This window comes from Corapipo altera, unplaced genomic scaffold (assembly GCF_003945725.1).
Source record: "Corapipo altera isolate COAL_440 unplaced genomic scaffold, ASM394572v1 22b, whole genome shotgun sequence".
NCBI lineage: Eukaryota > Metazoa > Chordata > Aves > Passeriformes > Pipridae > Corapipo > Corapipo altera.
Window position 1 is genome coordinate 5,136,843 of NW_020884876.1, and position 17,861 is coordinate 5,154,703.

Below are 17,861 nucleotides of genomic sequence, written 5' to 3' on the forward strand. Positions count from 1 at the left end.
TTATGTAAGAAAACATTTCTTAGGCCTTTATTTACAAAAGCTTTAAAAACAAATACCCTCTGTTATGCAAATTACTTGTTTAAAAAGGACTGCCCAGTTACATCATCATAATTCAATGAGAGAAAGGTGTTTGATCTTTTGCTTTTAAGTACAAGATAAAACAGAATATTTGGTGAACATTTGGAGATTTTTCTACCACTGATTTCTGTGTCACACACACGTGCGCACACGCAGACACACAATGTCACACGTTCCATCATTTCAGGCCAGTATTTAGCTATTCAATACCACAACTCCTTCCTGCACAACTGCTCTGTATAAATGCTATGCAGAGTTGAGAACATACTCCAGGGTCCTTTAAAACAATATATCTAAAATATATTGTAAAATATACTCAAAAATAAGCTAGCATTACACTCCTCAGGTAACTTTATTAGCTGTAAATTATTCATATTTTGTTGTTTTACAACAAGTATCTGTAACATCTGTCTTTGTAACAACTACAAAAAAGCATGATTTAATTGTCCTTCTAATTCAATATTTCAATTAAATAGTATTTTTTCAGATCTTTGGGTTTTATCTTCAACTAAACTGACTTACAAAAATCATGAAATCAAGTACATAATAAATATGACTTCATAAAAAATATCTGAGGTGCACATTACTAGAATAAAAGCTAGGAGGTTAATCAAGGGAAGCGTGCCATTACAAGACTTCTACTTTTCCAATATCCTTCAACTCTCAGATTAATGGCAAAAAGGCTAAAGTCATAGCTGTTCTTTTCCTGAAGGGTGTAAAGGTGTTTTTTCAAGGCTCTTTCCCCCATCACAGAGCGGTTTTAAAGCAGAAGGCCAAATAGCAGTTGGCATGTGCAGGATGTGTTTGAAGATGACCGAACAATAGTAAAATAAGAGCAGTTACTATGATTTCAGTAGTTTGTTTTGCTTTAACAAACAGAGATTACGGGGTGAGATGCCAAGGAAATACAGCTTGAAGCTGCTGAACTTGGCAGATGATTGTTTTCTAGCTGAGGGCAAGAGAAAAAACCAAAACAAACTTCAAATAAAACAGAGGATCTGAGTCAGTCTCTCTCTAAAGTGCAAATTTGATGGTCCACAATCTTGAATAGCTAAAACGCCTGCATAGTGGAAGGAACAGACAAGAAGGGGGAAGTTAATTACAATCAGAGCCAATTAATTGAAGAAGGGAGGGGAAAGAGACAAAAAACTGGAAAAACAATATAGGTAAGTTTACCAGACTGTTCATTATGATTCAACTTTTCCCTTCTCTCTTCCACACTGATCCTATACATGCTTCTTTACAAATGGGCTAGTTAAGAGGCCAAAATGTAACCCAGAAAATTTTACATATCAAGATCAAAATCTGTGATAGGAACAGTCAAGTTTAGTACATAGAAAGGCAGAAAAGAAAGTGTACTGAGAAAGGGGGGAAAAAAGCCTTATTGTCCAAGGGGTTCAGCCAGAGATAAAACCTATATACAAGCATGTGGAGGTCAAAAAGATGGCCTTTCATTTCATGTCATGACTGCTTGTTGGCTTCCTCTTCATAAGCGTTTCCTGTGCCGTTTTGTACATAAGATGAGCCCGAACCAAGGCCATATAAGTGGCCACAATATTTGGCATCATCGATGTGATCTTCAAAGAACATCTAAAGAGTTAGAAGAGAGACACAAATTATTAGAAAAGGTTCAGTTTAAATAGAACTATAGAAAGGCTTTATAATGTTACTTTCTTTTTGAATAAGATATTAAATCCCAAGGTGCAAAAGATGATATAATTAACATCATAATATGCTTAATCTCAACACATTATCACAATGTGCTATATGACACGATTCTTTAAAACTGTCAAGAAATATAATCAGTCTTACTGTGCACCCTTCCCAATGAAATGGCCAAATGCAATGTTTTCATAATTTTATATTATTAGTCATCACTCACTTTTCTTCAAGTGCAACAAGAATATTCCTCCACTTGATTTCTGTGGTGTTTCTCACAACAGCCATATGCTTAGCATCCATTATCAGTGTCTGTTTTCTTACCTACTCCTCAGTGTAGGGTTTTCACCACACTCTGACTTGAAAGGCGGTATGTCCTAATTTATATTATAAAAGTTTGGAGGTGGGGAGGATGAGCACAAAACCCATTATGGACTTTGGAGAAATGCAGAAAGATGTATTTTCAGCTCTTCACAGGAGGGGACTTCATTTTATAAGGAGTAAAATTTTGTACTAAGATTGAATTTACACCTTACAAGTATAAATTGCAAATGGAACCCTTCGGTGGAAGACATATGAAACCTCATGATGTTCTGATACTCTACCTTCTAGACTTAGGTTTTCAAGCACAAAACCACAAGTTGTGTCACAAAAATAAGACCACACACACACACACACAAATTTTTCACTCTAAAACCTTCATGGCAACCCTGGACACTGCTGTGGTTGACACGCTGAGTCATCATCAACATCAGAAATCTAAGACAGGCAGAAGTATGCAGGAACAGAACGGATGCAATACACAATTCTAAACACAGAGGCCTATATATACCACACAGGATCAAAACTTCTCCCTTCAAGCTTTCCTCTTAGTAGCACAGTCAGATGGAAAGGTCCGTACTGCAGGAATCAGAGACTTCAATTAAAAGTTTTAAAGCCCCCCGCAGTTTTTAAAGAAATTAACAGGTAGGTGTCAGAGACTGAAACAGTTAATGATTTATGCATTCAAGGAGACTTCTGCAGGCTTTTGACCTCTGAAGGGCATCATCCCTCCCTCCAGTGCTGAAGGTGTCAAGCCCTGAAAAGGCAGGACCTCTGATGGCCCATCAAAGCCCATCCCCCCCTCTGCCAAACTTGAAAGGGGGGAATCAGGCCAGACACAGAAACTCTGCGCAGGCCCAGGGAGAGTTTGGAGGCTCGAGGCATGGCCCGTGACACTGACCATGGATATAACTCATAACTTCTTGGCGTGTGGGGGCTTCCCTCCTTCACCCCCAGCAGATCAAGGCCACCACTTCAACTGACAGACATGGAAGCGGCAACTACCAAGCGTCATCACTGGACCCTGTGGGCAGTGACTATATATGTTTTGTCCACTCTCATCTTTTCTTTTTCCTTACTCTCTCTTACTCTTATCCTGTCTTTCTCTCCCCTATGCATTTTTCCCCCCCCAAAGGTTATCTCTATGTCACATTGTTATATGACAACACCCAAACTGCTAGCATACCTGTTGATACAGAATAATTAAAATAAACCTTACCAATATATGTTTTCAGACACCGATTATTCAGTGTCGTTTCACTCTAATCCACCCCAAGGGAATTATTGATAAGAACCTGGGTTACCCCCTCCCCTTTTTCTGGGGTGGGTTGTAACAGTAGGAAAACCCCAAAACAACTCTACTGTTGTAGTACCATTATTTAAGTATTTCTGATGGAAAGAAAAAGAGCAGTAACCTTTTTTGGCTGGCACTCCAAAACCCAGCAAGCAAGTTGCAGCTCCTTCACAGTAATTAGCAATTTTGTACCTCTAAAAGCACTGTAAAATGAAGACTTTTCAGTTAGAAATACATTTTTAAATACTGAACTCTCCTGAAAAGGCTTTAAAAATCAACATTTGATGTACTTCTCTCTGCTTACTACTACTGCATTTTTATTTAGAAATGCTGTATTTGCAAAGAATATCTGCAAGTACTGGGAAAAAAACAAACCATGCCTGTTGGCTTAATTAAGCAAGTATTTTGCACTAAAAAGCCCTCAAAGATTTCCTGGTAAAAGCTTTTAGTAAACTGGTGCTGCCTCACCTTGAATATTGTGTGCACTTTTGGGCACCACAATATAAGAAAGATATTAAACTATTAGAGAGTGTCCAAAGGAGGGCAACAAAGATGGTGAAGGGCATTGAGGGGAAGCCGTATGAGGAGCAGCTGAGGGCACTTGGTCTGTTCAGCCTTGAGAAGAGGAGACTGAGGGGAGACTCATCACAGTCTACAACTTTCTCATGAGGGGAAGAGGTGGGGCAGACACTGATCTCTTCTCTGTGGTGACCAGTGACAGGACCCGACGGAATGGCCTGAAATTGCATCAGGGGAGATTTAGGTTGGATATTAGAAAAAGGTTCTGCACCCAGAGGGTGGCTGGGCACTAGAACAGGCTCCCCAGGAAGTCGTCACAGCACCAAGGATGAGAGAGTTTAAGAAGTGTTTGGACGATACTCTCAGGCACATGGTGCGGCATTTGGGGATGGTCCTGTGCAGGGCCAGGAGTTGGATTTGATGATCCTTGTGGGTCCCTTCCAACTTAGGATGTTTTGTGATTTTGTGATCTCATTAAAGAAACTATTATGACTTTGAACCCTTTCCTCTATAAAAGTAATTTGAAAGGCTGTATCTTCTTAAACATGATTATCACTTATTTCCCTTTCTTTGCTTTCATTTCATTTCAAATTCAAGAGTGAAAAATTAACCAGGCAGACAGCAGTTAGCTGCACTGGGTTTGGATCATACCAAAAACATAATCCTCTTTATTACATCTGTAGCCCATGACCTGCTTGACAACTACAACAGTTCTAGCAGAGGCAGAACAGTGTTAGGATGAGCAAACCAGCTTAAACCACATCATTTATTATTCACCAGCTGTCTCACCAGTATTTGTCAGAATCTTGTGATCATTTTCTCCTTCATACAAAAGGCTGCATTACAGAAGGTAGACACCTCAGCCTACAGTGCTTAAAATTATTAAAAGATGAGGTTTGATATTACCATCTATTTCGCCATGGTAAATGACACTGAATTGCTGGCAGAATGCCATGTTCTGATGCACTGGCATTTGTCCAGTGAACTGCTTTCCAGAAGAGGCCTGTTCAGTATTTGATTGTTCTGCTAATGCAATATATCCTAATATCTTCCTGTTGTATGCAGACAAGCAGCAAGGAAGTGAGAAGTTTATAAGAGCTGATTTTCCCTGCTGTAAACCTTGAATTAATTGACTGATAAATAATCTTTTAGAATGTTAGCAATCTATGCGTCGCTTAATGGTACGGAAGAAGAAACACATGGAAATTCTCCACAACAGCCTTAAAGTCATTATTTAATATATCCGTGGCCTGAAAGTTTAGCTAGAAGTGGCTAGTCAACACTCCTTCCCCACCTCTCAGCCTGTCACAAGCAGCAGTGCACACCAGCTGGGTATTACACTGAGCAGAAGCTCAAAAAAAAAAAAGTTGGCTTGAGCATGGTCTCCCAGAAAGAAGTCTGGCTCCAGCAGCTTATTACTCACTGCAGCACCCATCTAAAAAAAGGCACCCTCCAAAACAGGTAAGGAAAAAACTCCAAAACAAAATTCACAAAAAATCCAAAAGCCAGGCACAGGCTGGAAATGTGAAGCAATAGTCACAGCAGCTAAGCAGGGAATCAGTAGAGGTGGTTCACACTTACTCTGGGGAAAGTGCAGGTAAGTCTTATTTCTGTCAACAAAGGATTGACCCCTAGAGCCCTTTAGAGACCTCCTTAAAATACCACAGACTTATCAGAATCAGCAATTCTGTGTGACTATCACAGCACATTACAATCATGGAAATAAAACCAGTACATTCACCTACTTCTCTCATTTTGAAAAAGGCCATTCCTGTGAGTAAAGAATCGGATCCTGCCTGATGCTGTGGTCCTATCCTTTCCAGCTCTAACTGCTCAGCCACTTCTTGTAATCCACCCTGAAAAACAAAACATTTTTGTTAACTGCTAAAAAAAAGTTAAATCAAAACTGAACTGCTATACTTGGGAAAATCTGTTACACAGGTCATAGAACCTCAGGTATATTTTGACATTTGCTCAGTTGTTGAAACAGTCATTGTACTAGATTAATTGACACACCTGGAGAATCAAACTTTCTGTATCAATAGCAGCATTAAAATTCTGTTAGAATTGATTAAATAAGACAGTACCTGTAACCAACAAGACTACTAATGGTCCAGTTTGTCCAGTAACCAGATGATACTACTTAATTTCTTCAAGATGTTGAAAGGAGGACTGGCAATGTTTAAGAACAAAACCAGGTGTTCCTTTACTTCTATTTGAACAAAAGTGTAGAATGACATTTTTGCCTTTTAAAACACAACAGTTCAAGCGCTTACAAATGACATGCCTGTATGCTTCCATATGTTAAAGTGGCTAGGCTTCCTCTGAAACAGACCTCTTTCTCCCCACTAGCCTTTCAACAATTAAGCTGAGGGTTTTTCCACATCCCTTCACAAAACCCAAGAGTATTCTTAAGTACCTAGAACACTACAGGAAGCCCAGGAATATGTTAGACCACAGACATATAGAATCCAGGTGGCAAAGTTAAAAGAGGAAGGTAGTGCTCCCTCCATCTCTACAGGACATTCTACCCCTTTTAAAAGTTTGTTGTAAGAGAATAGGGGAAAAAACATGCAAAAATAATCCATCATCTTGCAACTAGTTTTCTAAGATACTAGAGTCCTATGATGTAGCCATCTTTAACAGCTTTTCTGTTAAAGATACATATTTAACAGATGTGCAACAAAACCTATTTCTTAAAAAAATTATATAAATATCTGACATACAAAAAGGGAACAATTTAAAATGGTAACTGTCCAGTTTGAATGTTGATAGAACAGGACAGATTGTGAAGCTGTAGGTAACACACCAAAGCTGCAAATCGTATCTGCTCTAAAAGATAAAACTTCTTTAGTTTTGAGACAAATTTTCTTCCCAATAAGCTGATGTGAAAAACTGTCCCCTTAACTGCAGAGTGACTAAATAAACCCCCTTTTAGTGTTCGCTCCAAAACAGTAGTAACTGCTACGTGTGGGAGCAAATCAGTCAGAATTTGCTTTGGTTATACACTGATCAGTTGAAGGACAAACGTTACACTGTAACTGCAATCTTTTAATGCTGTGAGCACATGATTGTACAATTCTTTTTTTAATTCATTAAGCTATAAAGCTACTGGAAAGACTAAAACACATGCACGTTCTTTAAGGTCTAGAAAGATTAAAAAAAACCAGACCGACAAAATCCTCAGTGCTGCCATAAGCTCTGTGAGGCAAAAATGTTGCACAGAGGCAATGCTTTTCAATGCCTAGAGTTCACTTTCCTTGCACTCTTTAACCTGTTTCAAGTAGGTAAAGGGAAGCAATAAGAGGCAAAAGCACAACAAGTCAAATGTAAAATTCATGGAGCAATAAAGTAATCTGACCTGAAATTCAGATCAAACATTATGAAAATTCCCATGACTCTTATGGCAACAGGTTTGGGTCCACATTTTTGTTTAAAAAAAAAAAAAAAAAAAAAAAGAGGAATCTTCAATAATAACATTCCAAAGTAACACCTACAAACCGACAGCACTGGTATAGCTAGATTTATTCTGTCTTAAGCAGCAGGAATACAGTTTACAAAAGTTTAAGGTTAGTCTATATGCTTTACAGTTAACTCCTGAAGCTGGTTTGTTTTATGTGCTTAGATAGAACATTTGAACAAGGCAAACTTGCTCGGTTAACTTACACTCTCAAAATCATGCTGAGGGTTGGTGGCCAGCAAGGAAAAGAGTTCATCTCAGGCACAAGTATATTCTCTGCATTCTAACTCCAATAATGAGCTGCTAATTCACCACAGCAGTTAGACCCAAACCCTTTTAAAGGTACCAGTTTCTGCTCCTAACTCTCTACTTCGTCAAGCTGCAAATTATCAGTGCCTCATTATCAGGTTCTCCTAGCTGTAAGACTAGTATCTACTCTACCTCCAAATAACTTTGAAGAACACTCCAGAATAAAAATCAATAATATTTACACAGCAGCTGCAAGCTCTAGAATGCAGACTTAGTAATACAAAAATTACAGTAACAGCAGCCTACCAAAGAATGCATTGAAAATAGTGCTTTTAATGGTGTGTGTATATATATTTGTAAATATATACCGTTTTTTTGTGGAACTTCTTGGTCTGTAAGTGCAATAATTACAGAATAAAATTTGGCTGTCTCTGAAAATGTCATGGTTTAAGAATGGTATTCTCCAATTTAGTGTTTCCACTGAAACCACTCCAAAACACACACCACTCACTCACTCCCCACTGCCCTTCCCCTGCAGCAGGCTAGAAAGGAGAATTGAAGGCACAAAAGGTAAAGATCACGGGTTGAAATATGAACAATTTACTGGAAAACAGCAATGAGCTAAGAAAATGCACAGTAACAGCAACAATACTTGTGACCGCGTGCACAAGACACATTACTGCTCACCCTGCAGAAACCCCTGACAATATCTGACTGCTCCCTCTGCTATGCTACTCCACCACAGAAGCGAGCTCTACCCCCTGACTCAGAAAATGATGTTAGGTGGTACAGATTAACCTCTGTGTCCTACCCATGCCCCTCCTGGCTACTGTAAAAAATGTGCTGAGCAGAATCAGGACAGAAAATTAACAGGCTATTGAGATTCTCCCTCAGGCACGCCTTTTGCACTCCGGCTAAGTACACTTCACTCTTGGAGGAGAAGGACAAGTTCTTCCCAAATTTTCACAGCATTGGCCTTCCAAGAAAAAAGCCACAGAATGATTTACATAATCACACAACCATGGTCAACAGCAAATCCAGTTCAAATTCTCATTTCAGGGCACATTCCCAGAGTTCACTGTTCTGTACAAACCCCCATATTAAAAGCAAGTTTCCGACAAGGTCAATCAATCTACATTCCTTAGGATTGCCACTACTATCAAAAGGTTTGGAATTGTCTACATAAAAAGCTTTTTTTAGAGAATAAGTAAGTTTAACTTATACTACATTAATATCTCCCAATCTGCATGCCAGTAAAGTCAGAATAATATACTATAAATTCACAGAATACTTAATTCCACAAAAAAAGCATCAAACATCTTTCCAATCCTGAAACATATTTCTCTTTCCAATGCCAAAAGTCTTTTTGGGTTGTGTGGGAACAGAGAGTGGGAGACGTATAGCAGGTCAGTGACTTTCATATGAAAAATAGCTTAGACGAGTCAATAAAAGACAATGGCACAGCTGTTCAATTCATTTAATAGAGACTGAAAGTGACACACATTAGGAGACAGTGCATGCATTTTTAGAGTCACAACACTGAATGTTTAGTAATTTGTTTCAGGCAGTTTCTCTCAGTACAGCTCAAGTCCACCGTCATTTCATCACTGGTAAATTTGGAGGGGTAAGATAGTCCATTCCCCTTCCCCTGTTGTCACTATTAGTCTGCAGATGAGGTGACAGGATCAAAATTTATTGCAGGAAAGCTGACCTACATATCCAACTCTAGAAAAAAATTAACACCCTTGTTCTTATGGTTTGCCGAAATAAGACCTCTGAAGGTTTTTCCTGTCTTCCAAAAGATCTTAGTGTCTCTAAACAATGCAAGTTACACACAACTATGTCTTAATGAAATGTTAGGAACTGAATCCTCTCCTCCCCAAACTCACTGGGAATGTCACCTCTGGAATAGTGACACAGAATATCAACCTGTTACCTTTTCTATGTCACTAAATTTAGAATTTACATTCTGTTCTTGCTAAGTGTGTCACCACCACTAAGACACCAGATGCTTTACTTTTCTTTATCAGGAGTGAGAAAATGAGGGGATTTTTTTTTGGGGGGGGCCTCCTCCCTACCCCTCATTTAAGACTCCTGAAGTTTAGGAGTATTTGATTTTTGTTCCTGGCCTCCATTGAAGAAAAGCTGCTTCTAAGATGCTCTCCAATACTCAGCCATTTGTACAGCTGATTATATCAGTAACAACTGCAGATGAACACAGACAGTCACACTTTTCTTACTAACTGGAAGGGTGGTCTACATTTTCATCATTAATTTCATTAACAAAGTTAATTTACTTCTCACACAAGTAGGTTATACTCAAAGTGACACACTCTTTTCTCAGAAAGAAACAGAGGCCTATAAACAGCACACAGATCACTTGTTCAGTACAAAGTGGCAAGCCATTCCTTAGTTAGGATTTGGTTTTACTAAGGTGAGTGTTCTCTTCTTCCTGCAGGTTTTCATTAAGAAAGCCTAGAAAGTTACTTTCCATAAGAGCAACAAGTCATCGAATGCCTCAGATGAGCAATGCACCTCATTCCAGCAGTAGTCCAGTTCTTTGGCAAGTAAGGCTGTTAACAGCACTTTTAGCATCTTTCTTTCACTTGCTGTGTTCCCCTTCACATAATCAGTTCCAGTTCCCATTAATTCTCCAGTCCAATAAAGTATCCAAATTTCATGCCTGATAGAGTAAGCCAATTAATAGCCCCACAGGCCTGACAGGACAGATTAGTTTCTAGTTTGTTTTTTTTCCTAGAAGTCACATGTTGTCCCTGAACATATGCTGTTGTTTATCTTTCGTTATAGGGCCATTTGAAACATTCTTCATTCCATTCCTCTTCCCAAGACATTTCCACATCATCTTCATTGCAATTACCTTTGCCTAGATGACTGCAGTCCTTTAGTGGGCTGCACAATAAGGAAATAAGAGTATATGAAACCTATCAATTCTCATGGCTAAGGAAATGAAGAATTAATTCCAAACATGGGTTTATCATCTATCAACAAAGCACTGTAAATACAGTACCATGATATTTTTAACTGGTAAGTAGTTATAAAAATAGATTTGTGCTCCTGCCTGCTTCTAAAAATTGCCTTTAATATTAAACACACGAAGCTTGAGACAACAGTGCTCAGTAGGCATTATCAGAGCAAAACCAAACAATAAAAATATAGAAAATAAGTATTTTTAAGCACAAAGTACTCTGTCTCCAAACGCAAAATTTGTTCTGAGATATTAACAGATTACTTACCTTCAGGTTTTTGCAACTCTTCATGAGATATTTTACATCATAGATGACAGGGAAAAACAACCGCAGTATCTCAAAGAAGTCCAACTCTTCCTCAGGTAAATTGGAGTTTGTCAGGATTTTGATTAGATAGCCGAAGTCATATCCGCTGCAAATTAATAACAAAAACAATATAAGCAAATAACTTCTCACTTCCAACATCACGACTTTACTGCACATTAACTGGACATTTTGCTCGATTTCAACGCAATTAAGACCAACTTCTATGAAAAAAACAAACCTCAATGTAAATGGCCCCATTGCAGATTCCAGAAAAAACATTTTAATTTAGTCTGCATGAGGCAAAGTGAAGAAGCAAAAAGATCTGCCTACAGGAGTTTCTCTAAATCCTGAGATAATGTAGTGCTGCTGGGTCTTCATCTGATAACAAGAACTCACACCAGAAAGACTGTTAAGCTGGTTTCTTTCACACAGACTGGAGTTTCTCACTACAAACTGAGTGAGACAGAGAGAAACGTCTACAGTTCTTGAAATCCAAAAGATGAGTTTCCAAAGCCAATGTAGGTTTATGCCTGGAAGAAAGTTTAAGCCCCAGCAAAGAAGAAGAGGGATTATCTTTAATTTTGCCAATTAAATCTGCACACAGACAACTGAAAAAATTAATGCTTGCAGACTATTTCTCTTTCTGGAGGCAATGACAAAACAAGCTGGAAAAATTTTTGTGTGTACATGTAAGTCTGCAGGAAGCAGCAAGATAACTGAGCAGTACACATTTGTTAGAAGGAACTGAGGTATTATAGTGTGTGCATGGTGGAGAGAAGAGTTGGGAAGGCTTCCTCCTCAATAGCTTGACTGAAGAAAGAGAACATTGGAATGAGGTGTGGCAGTAAAAGGAGAAACCGCATACTTTTTACAAAGGGTTATGAGAGGAAACAAGAGCGCTTAAAGTATAGGAAAGACAGATTTCAGGTATTAAGCAGGACTGAACACCACAACAAAAAGCAGGGATAACTAGGTATGCTTTTCCCTAGGAGAGCAGCAATTACAAACCAGATTATTCATGACCTGATCATGAATCTGATCTGTTCTGATCCCTTGTACTTGCAGGACTGCTCATGCACATATGCACTGAACTAGATAAAGGACTGATATATTCTCTTCTAGGTTATTAAGTTTGCATTGAACCAAACCAGTTCCTAGATTTTACTGACATACATAAAAATCCCTGTACTAACAAAGAAGATGAAAACACACAGCAGGGCTGCCTCTACTGAAGGCTGCATCAGTTCTGCTATTTAAGGAACCTTAGCATAGAGCTGAGAGCTGATTCAAGTGAACAGGTGGCCACCACAGACTCCAAATTCCAAGTTTAAGACTTTGTGTTCATTCTTGATTACACAAGGATCATACTCAAACCCAAGAATTTTGCAGTTTGGTAAATACTGACCAAGATCTTTAACTGTGAGATGAGCAATTTACAACAGATTAGTGTGAGGGGGAGACCTTCAGGCTCTGGGTGCCAGCCCATTACCTGGAAGGTGAATGCTCTTCCCCCCTGCCCCCGGCACATGGCCCGATGACCCCATAAGGAGCTCACAGACCACCAGGGAGGGACAGACGAAAGAGGAAGTTTATTGTGGGGTAGGGGTTTATAAGGCTTTTAGGAGGGTCAAAAGGGGACCAATTACAAGTTCAGGGGCACACGGAAAAAACCAATCAGGTAAAGAGTCAAACAGCCAATAGGAAGGGGTTAACAAAAGGCCAATGGGAAACACCTCAGGACATCTTCCCAGGACACTCCTGTATGGGAGACAAGTCCCTCACAGGGGGTGTCGGGAAGAGGGAGCAATGACTCTGCAGAAAAGCAAGAGCCATTTTAAAACCTGTTTAAACCACATTAAAAACTTCTGTTTCTATAAGATTTGAGCTGTTTTCTTTTTCTTCACTAGCCCATCTCTGACAGGACTTCTTCCATCCTACATATGGCAAATCCATTGCCACAAGCAATAGAAAAGACAAATCAGTTAAGAGCACTGTACCGCTATCCTGAGGATATTTAGAATCCACAAACACTGGTGACTTCTGATGTAGGCTCAAGGCTTCAGTTTGCATACTCAGTGTAAATAGGATTACTTTTTGTATCTTTTCTATATATATAAGGTTCTCTACATCTTTATATTATGAATTTCTAGACAGAGGGTAGAAAAAACCTTTAACATATAGGAAACAGTCCATTCATTCCCAGTAAGTCCATTCATATAAGAAATACAAGAGATACAGACTATTGCAGCTCTCCCACAGGGCTTTCCAGTACTCTAAAAATTTCACGTTGAACAAATCGTGCACTGCATCTGGTGCTTTGAAGCTGTGCTGGCTGCCCTCCAATCTCCACAGCAGCAGCCACTGGCCAGGGAGCAAAGGAGCCAAAGATAAAGAAGGATTTCAGTCGATTCTTACAAAGTAAAAATTGCAGTATACTTGGCGAAACAGTAGCTTGGAATTTTATTAGATCATCTGAAGGGGGAGGGAAGGTGGGAAAACCTGGATCAACATAAAGCCCTCTATAGAAAAAAAATAAAAAAGCCACATTAGCAAAAAGGCTGATCAAAAAGATGTAAAAAAAGACTGTTCAGGATTAAGGAGATTTACTGCTCTAGAGACGACAGTTTATTAACTCACTGAACTCCTGACATTGATCATCCTCGTGGCTCAAATGTAACAGTTGTATTAAAACTCTTAAAGCGAAAAAAAACCAGTATTTGTGCTCCTCCTCTTCAAAAATATTTTACTTCTCTTCTTAAAAAAATTATGTACAAGACTGAATTACTAGAAAACAGATGCTCTTAAACACTTATGCTTTCTCTTGAGAAGGAAGTCCTGCACAAAAAGAAAAGTCAACATGCATCTACCATTCACATATTGAGAGTGAGCAGGCTACCACAAATGTGCAGTTTTGATTGAGAATTACACACTTTCTTATCTGGGAGACTGTAGCAGATCCAAGCTTACACAGGCATAAAAACTGTCACTCCAATTCAAGACTAAGATATACCCAGTTAAAAACATTCTGAATGCTAACAGAAGGCTAAGAAAGTCCATGGTGAGCAATTATGTAATTACCTGCTCATTAAAAAAGTTTTCTTCTAATACTCTAACAGGCAATTAGTGGTTGGCTTATGCCCTGAAGCACATAGGCTTCCTTTCCTTAAAAGCCTTTCACCATTTCTAATATAATCACGTGAAGTTGCTTAGTGCAGCAAGCCACAATCCATGGAGCTATACAACATAAGCACTCTTACAGACATTTGTTTTGTTTTTTCACTGAACATGGACAGCTGTAGGCAACGAGACCATAGAGAAGATCAAACAGACCTGTATTTCTTTCCCTTCCTATCCAAAATAATTAAGATAGCTAATTAACAATGAAGTCTACTCAAGCAGCAAGTCTCTAAAATAAATCAAAACCTGTGAGAGCTGAGAGAGCTTTACTGCATTTTATAATGAGCTAAGAGATATGAGCCAACAGATTAAATTCTACTAAAATCAGTTAGACACAAATGATTACTGAAACACAACAGCTTGGAACTTTCCAGCATCCCAAAAACATGTGTTTTTTTGTTTTCAAAAAAGTATGTTTTCACAGACCCTCCAAAGGTAGACAGAGGAGGCTGCACACAGGTGGACACTAAAAAGCTTCAGCAGACCAGTCAGCTGAACATCCACAAGACCAGCATTTGAGCTGTTTCTTTATAACTTGCTAGACTGCCAAGCACTCACAGCTCTTTTGACTGTGACAAGGATCCCCCCTCCTCCCTCATTGACTCAAGTACATTTTAATGCACACACACGCTCAAAAGATTTGATGGAGTTGCCTATGCAGTTGCAGTACACAAGAACTGATGACAATGCAAATGTTTCTTCACTCATGTCTGTCAGAACTGCAGGTCCATACAGATTTGCCAATATATGTCAGGATGCCAAGGCAGCTATATCAAATGCAGAGATAAAAAGCACACAAAGAAAACTATTTGAGAAGTGAAGAGCTTAGAAATAAAATGCATAAGAGTTCAAGGAAATCAAGGACTGGGAAACAAAAACCAAACCATAACCTCACAACAAGAAAGGAGTAATTCCCCTCTGTCCACTTCCTATGGGACTTAAATTTTAAGGGTTAGTAGTAATTAAAGCATTTTAAGGAAATGGAAGCAATAGCAGAGTCAGCAACTATCAAACACAGCTTTTTCAGTAGTCAAAGAACTACTGCATGAGGGCCTACATGGAAGAAATTTTCAGCTGAGAGTCCTGCTGATAGAACACAATCACAATCAATCTAAAATATATTTAGAAACAGCTATTCACTACTCTTTGTGGCACATTTTATATGACCTGTGCTCATTTATAGCTTTGTGCAATCTTGGTTTCCTCTGAACATAACCCACTTCTCCCAGGTGCTCAAGATAGTATCAACAAGCCCTGGCAAAGACCAAAAGGCTTTAAACACTCTCTGATAATCAATGTTTGACAAACATTTGCTGGAATAGCTGTCTTAAGAAGATTTCTAAAGACATGTTCAGTGAAATACACAACAGAAACCGATTTTAGTGCAGATGAAATCCTTCATAGGCTAAACCAGTAAAAATGGCATTACTGCACACAGCTAGCACTACACTTCGACCAGCCTATTAGTCAGGAATTACACACACTAAATATAAACATGGTTAAAAAAGAATCCTTACTGTAGAAATGGCTCCAGTACACCTTATACCGGGCCCTTAAACCATCAGGCAATATTGGAAAAACACCATTTGGGAGCTGAAGCTGCTTCAACATGCCAGTCTCTGCTGATGCACCAGTTACATGCACAACCTGCCTCCCCTTCTCTTGAAGCATCCAAGTTATATTTCTCAAGTCAAGTGTTAATCACAAATATACACATATGGGTCAATAATAACGGGTTTAAGAAGCTGAAAAAAACTTAATTCACTACTTTGGCCTTTGTAATTATTTTGAAGTAGTTTATGGCATTCTTGTTGCAGTATTCTTCCACAAGGTGCCAGCCCAGTAGCAAGATAGCAAGAGTAAGATAACTTTGGAGTCATATTGTGAGTTGAGACAGCTGTAAGTGGAAGATGTGACAAATGTACTCAGAGGATCCTTCTTTTTTTAAGTGTCTTTTCTTTCCAATCTCTCTCCTTTGGAAACTCAGCCTAACACTTCTTTCTACAAAACAAATCAAAACAATGACTTCTACAACAGAATGTTATATGCACCCTTTTTCTACCACTTTACATTCCTTACCAAAGCAATCCTTATTTTGCAGTTGGTTTACAGCATAAATACTTCTCTAATTCCATGTGACTTTGTCTCCTCCAACATTTAATACTTACGGATGAAGATTTAGATTTTTTTCTAATTTCATCATTTACATATTACCACCCACCAATATAGCATGAGTGATAAACAAATAAAGCTGTAAGGAAACTAGTCTCAGCTAAAACATTCACTCTACCTTTGCTAACTTCCTTAGCAGTCAGAATTTAGGACGTTAATTCAAGGGCATTACATAGCAATAAGCCTTTAAAGACACCGCTGCTTGCAAAAAGTGCAAATTATCTCTGGCACTTAGTTGACTACACAATGACCACTGCGTATATTTTAAAGCATTAAAAATCTTACTACCACTCAGAAATCTTCTGTATCTTGACAGATTCATAGAGATTTAGGATTCACAATTCTATTTCTACTTGAAATATGGGTTCCTGTGATGGAATAAACAGCAAGATATATTCATTACTGCAACTAGAATTAAGGTTTATCAGGGATCTCCTTCTAAGCTGAGTAATTTTTGGTGCCCAGATTCTCAGGAGACTTATAGCAAATTTAGAAGTGCTTTATAAAACTCTGCAGTGGTCTCTCCCATAATTTGCTCAACAGTTGCTTAGGAATAGCTCTCTCCCATCACTGTCACCGCTATTACCTGCACGTGTGCAGCGCCACCAGCTGGCCGAGGACTCTCACATCTTTCGGCTTTACAGTTTTCTCTTTACCGTGTAAACATCGAATATAAAACACTAGTACCTCGCGTACCCTTTATTCTCTATTCACAGAATGGTGTTAGAGGTATTACAGCAGAAATATTTTCTAACTCTTACCAGCTAAGCTATGTGCTACACACACCATCGGATGCACAGCACTTAAGCCCAGGAAATGTGAAATCTAAGCTCTAGACTTCAATACACAATGTTGAAACCCCAAATACTTAACGTGCAGAATTTACCTATGAAAGGAAAGCCACTTGACTCCTTCACACAGTACAACTCCTGATGTCATGAGCAGTTCTGCAAAATACTGTGTCTCAATTCCCTCTTCTTCATGCTTTTTAAACTGGATACCAGATGTCGTCAACAGTTCAATAGAGTCCTGAGCATACATATCTTCTCTAAAAACAGAGAGGAAAAGTAAATTTCCAAAATCTACAAATCTCAGTTATTATAAACCTGGTAACATCTCTTTTTTGCTACTTATTCCACAGACTTCACTAGCATAGAGCAGGAGCAACTTGACTTTGTTCTGGGTTAATTACAAAAATCAACCATTTTTTCAAAGCATTTTTTTACCTTAAGTAAAAAAATTCCCAGCACCTCCATCTATGCCATCTTCATAAGAAAACCTAGTTCCTGCTTCTCTTCCAGTTATCTATAACCCCCCTTCTGCAAATCTACAGAGGAAAGTGAATCTGTGGATCTTATTCAGTAAAGTATCTGTATTCATTACTTGAGCTGTGACGAATTACATGTAACAGCTGAAGCACTAACACATTTCATTACGGAACTAGGAACAGTACTCTCCAGATCCCAGTGCTGGATAATATTTCCCACAGGTTTTTCATGATTTAAGCGTACGTAAATGTTTAGACACATGTTCATCAAAACTTCCTTCCTGCTACAATTGAAAATTGAGTACTTGCTCCATCTACTCAATCCTTAAAATTCAGGTAGCCTAATGTTTTCTTTCTAAACAATCAATTTCA

At 38.7% G+C, this 17,861-nt stretch overlaps 1 protein-coding gene across 1 annotated transcript; it reads right to left on the bottom strand.

Annotated features, from left to right (window-relative positions):
• On the bottom strand, positions 1-17,302 carry CNOT7 (CCR4-NOT transcription complex subunit 7). The gene is made up of 4 exons (XM_027636044.1): positions 17,109-17,302; positions 10,835-10,979; positions 5,617-5,727; positions 1-1,668 (listed from the first exon to the last, which is right to left on the bottom strand). Exons 1-4 carry the CDS (start codon positions 17,261-17,263, stop codon positions 1,540-1,542), a joined length of 540 nt encoding a protein of 179 aa, XP_027491845.1. The 5' UTR covers positions 17,264-17,302; the 3' UTR covers positions 1-1,539.
• Positions 17,303-17,861: the final 559 nt, after the last annotated feature.

Bases quoted from the DNA above. Each gene is read 5' to 3' on its own strand.
- CNOT7 (XM_027636044.1), bottom strand. From the start codon at position 17,263: ATGTATGCTCAGGACTCTATTGAACTGTTGACGACATCTGGTATCCAG. The intron at 10,980-17,108 runs GTAAATTCTGCA...ATTAATTTGCAG, and splicing joins AAGTGGCTTTCCTTTCATAG to CGGATATGACTTCGGCTATC. The intron at 1,669-5,616 runs GTAGGTGAATGT...CTAACTCTTTAG, and splicing joins CCTTTTTCAAAATGAGAGAA to ATGTTCTTTGAAGATCACAT.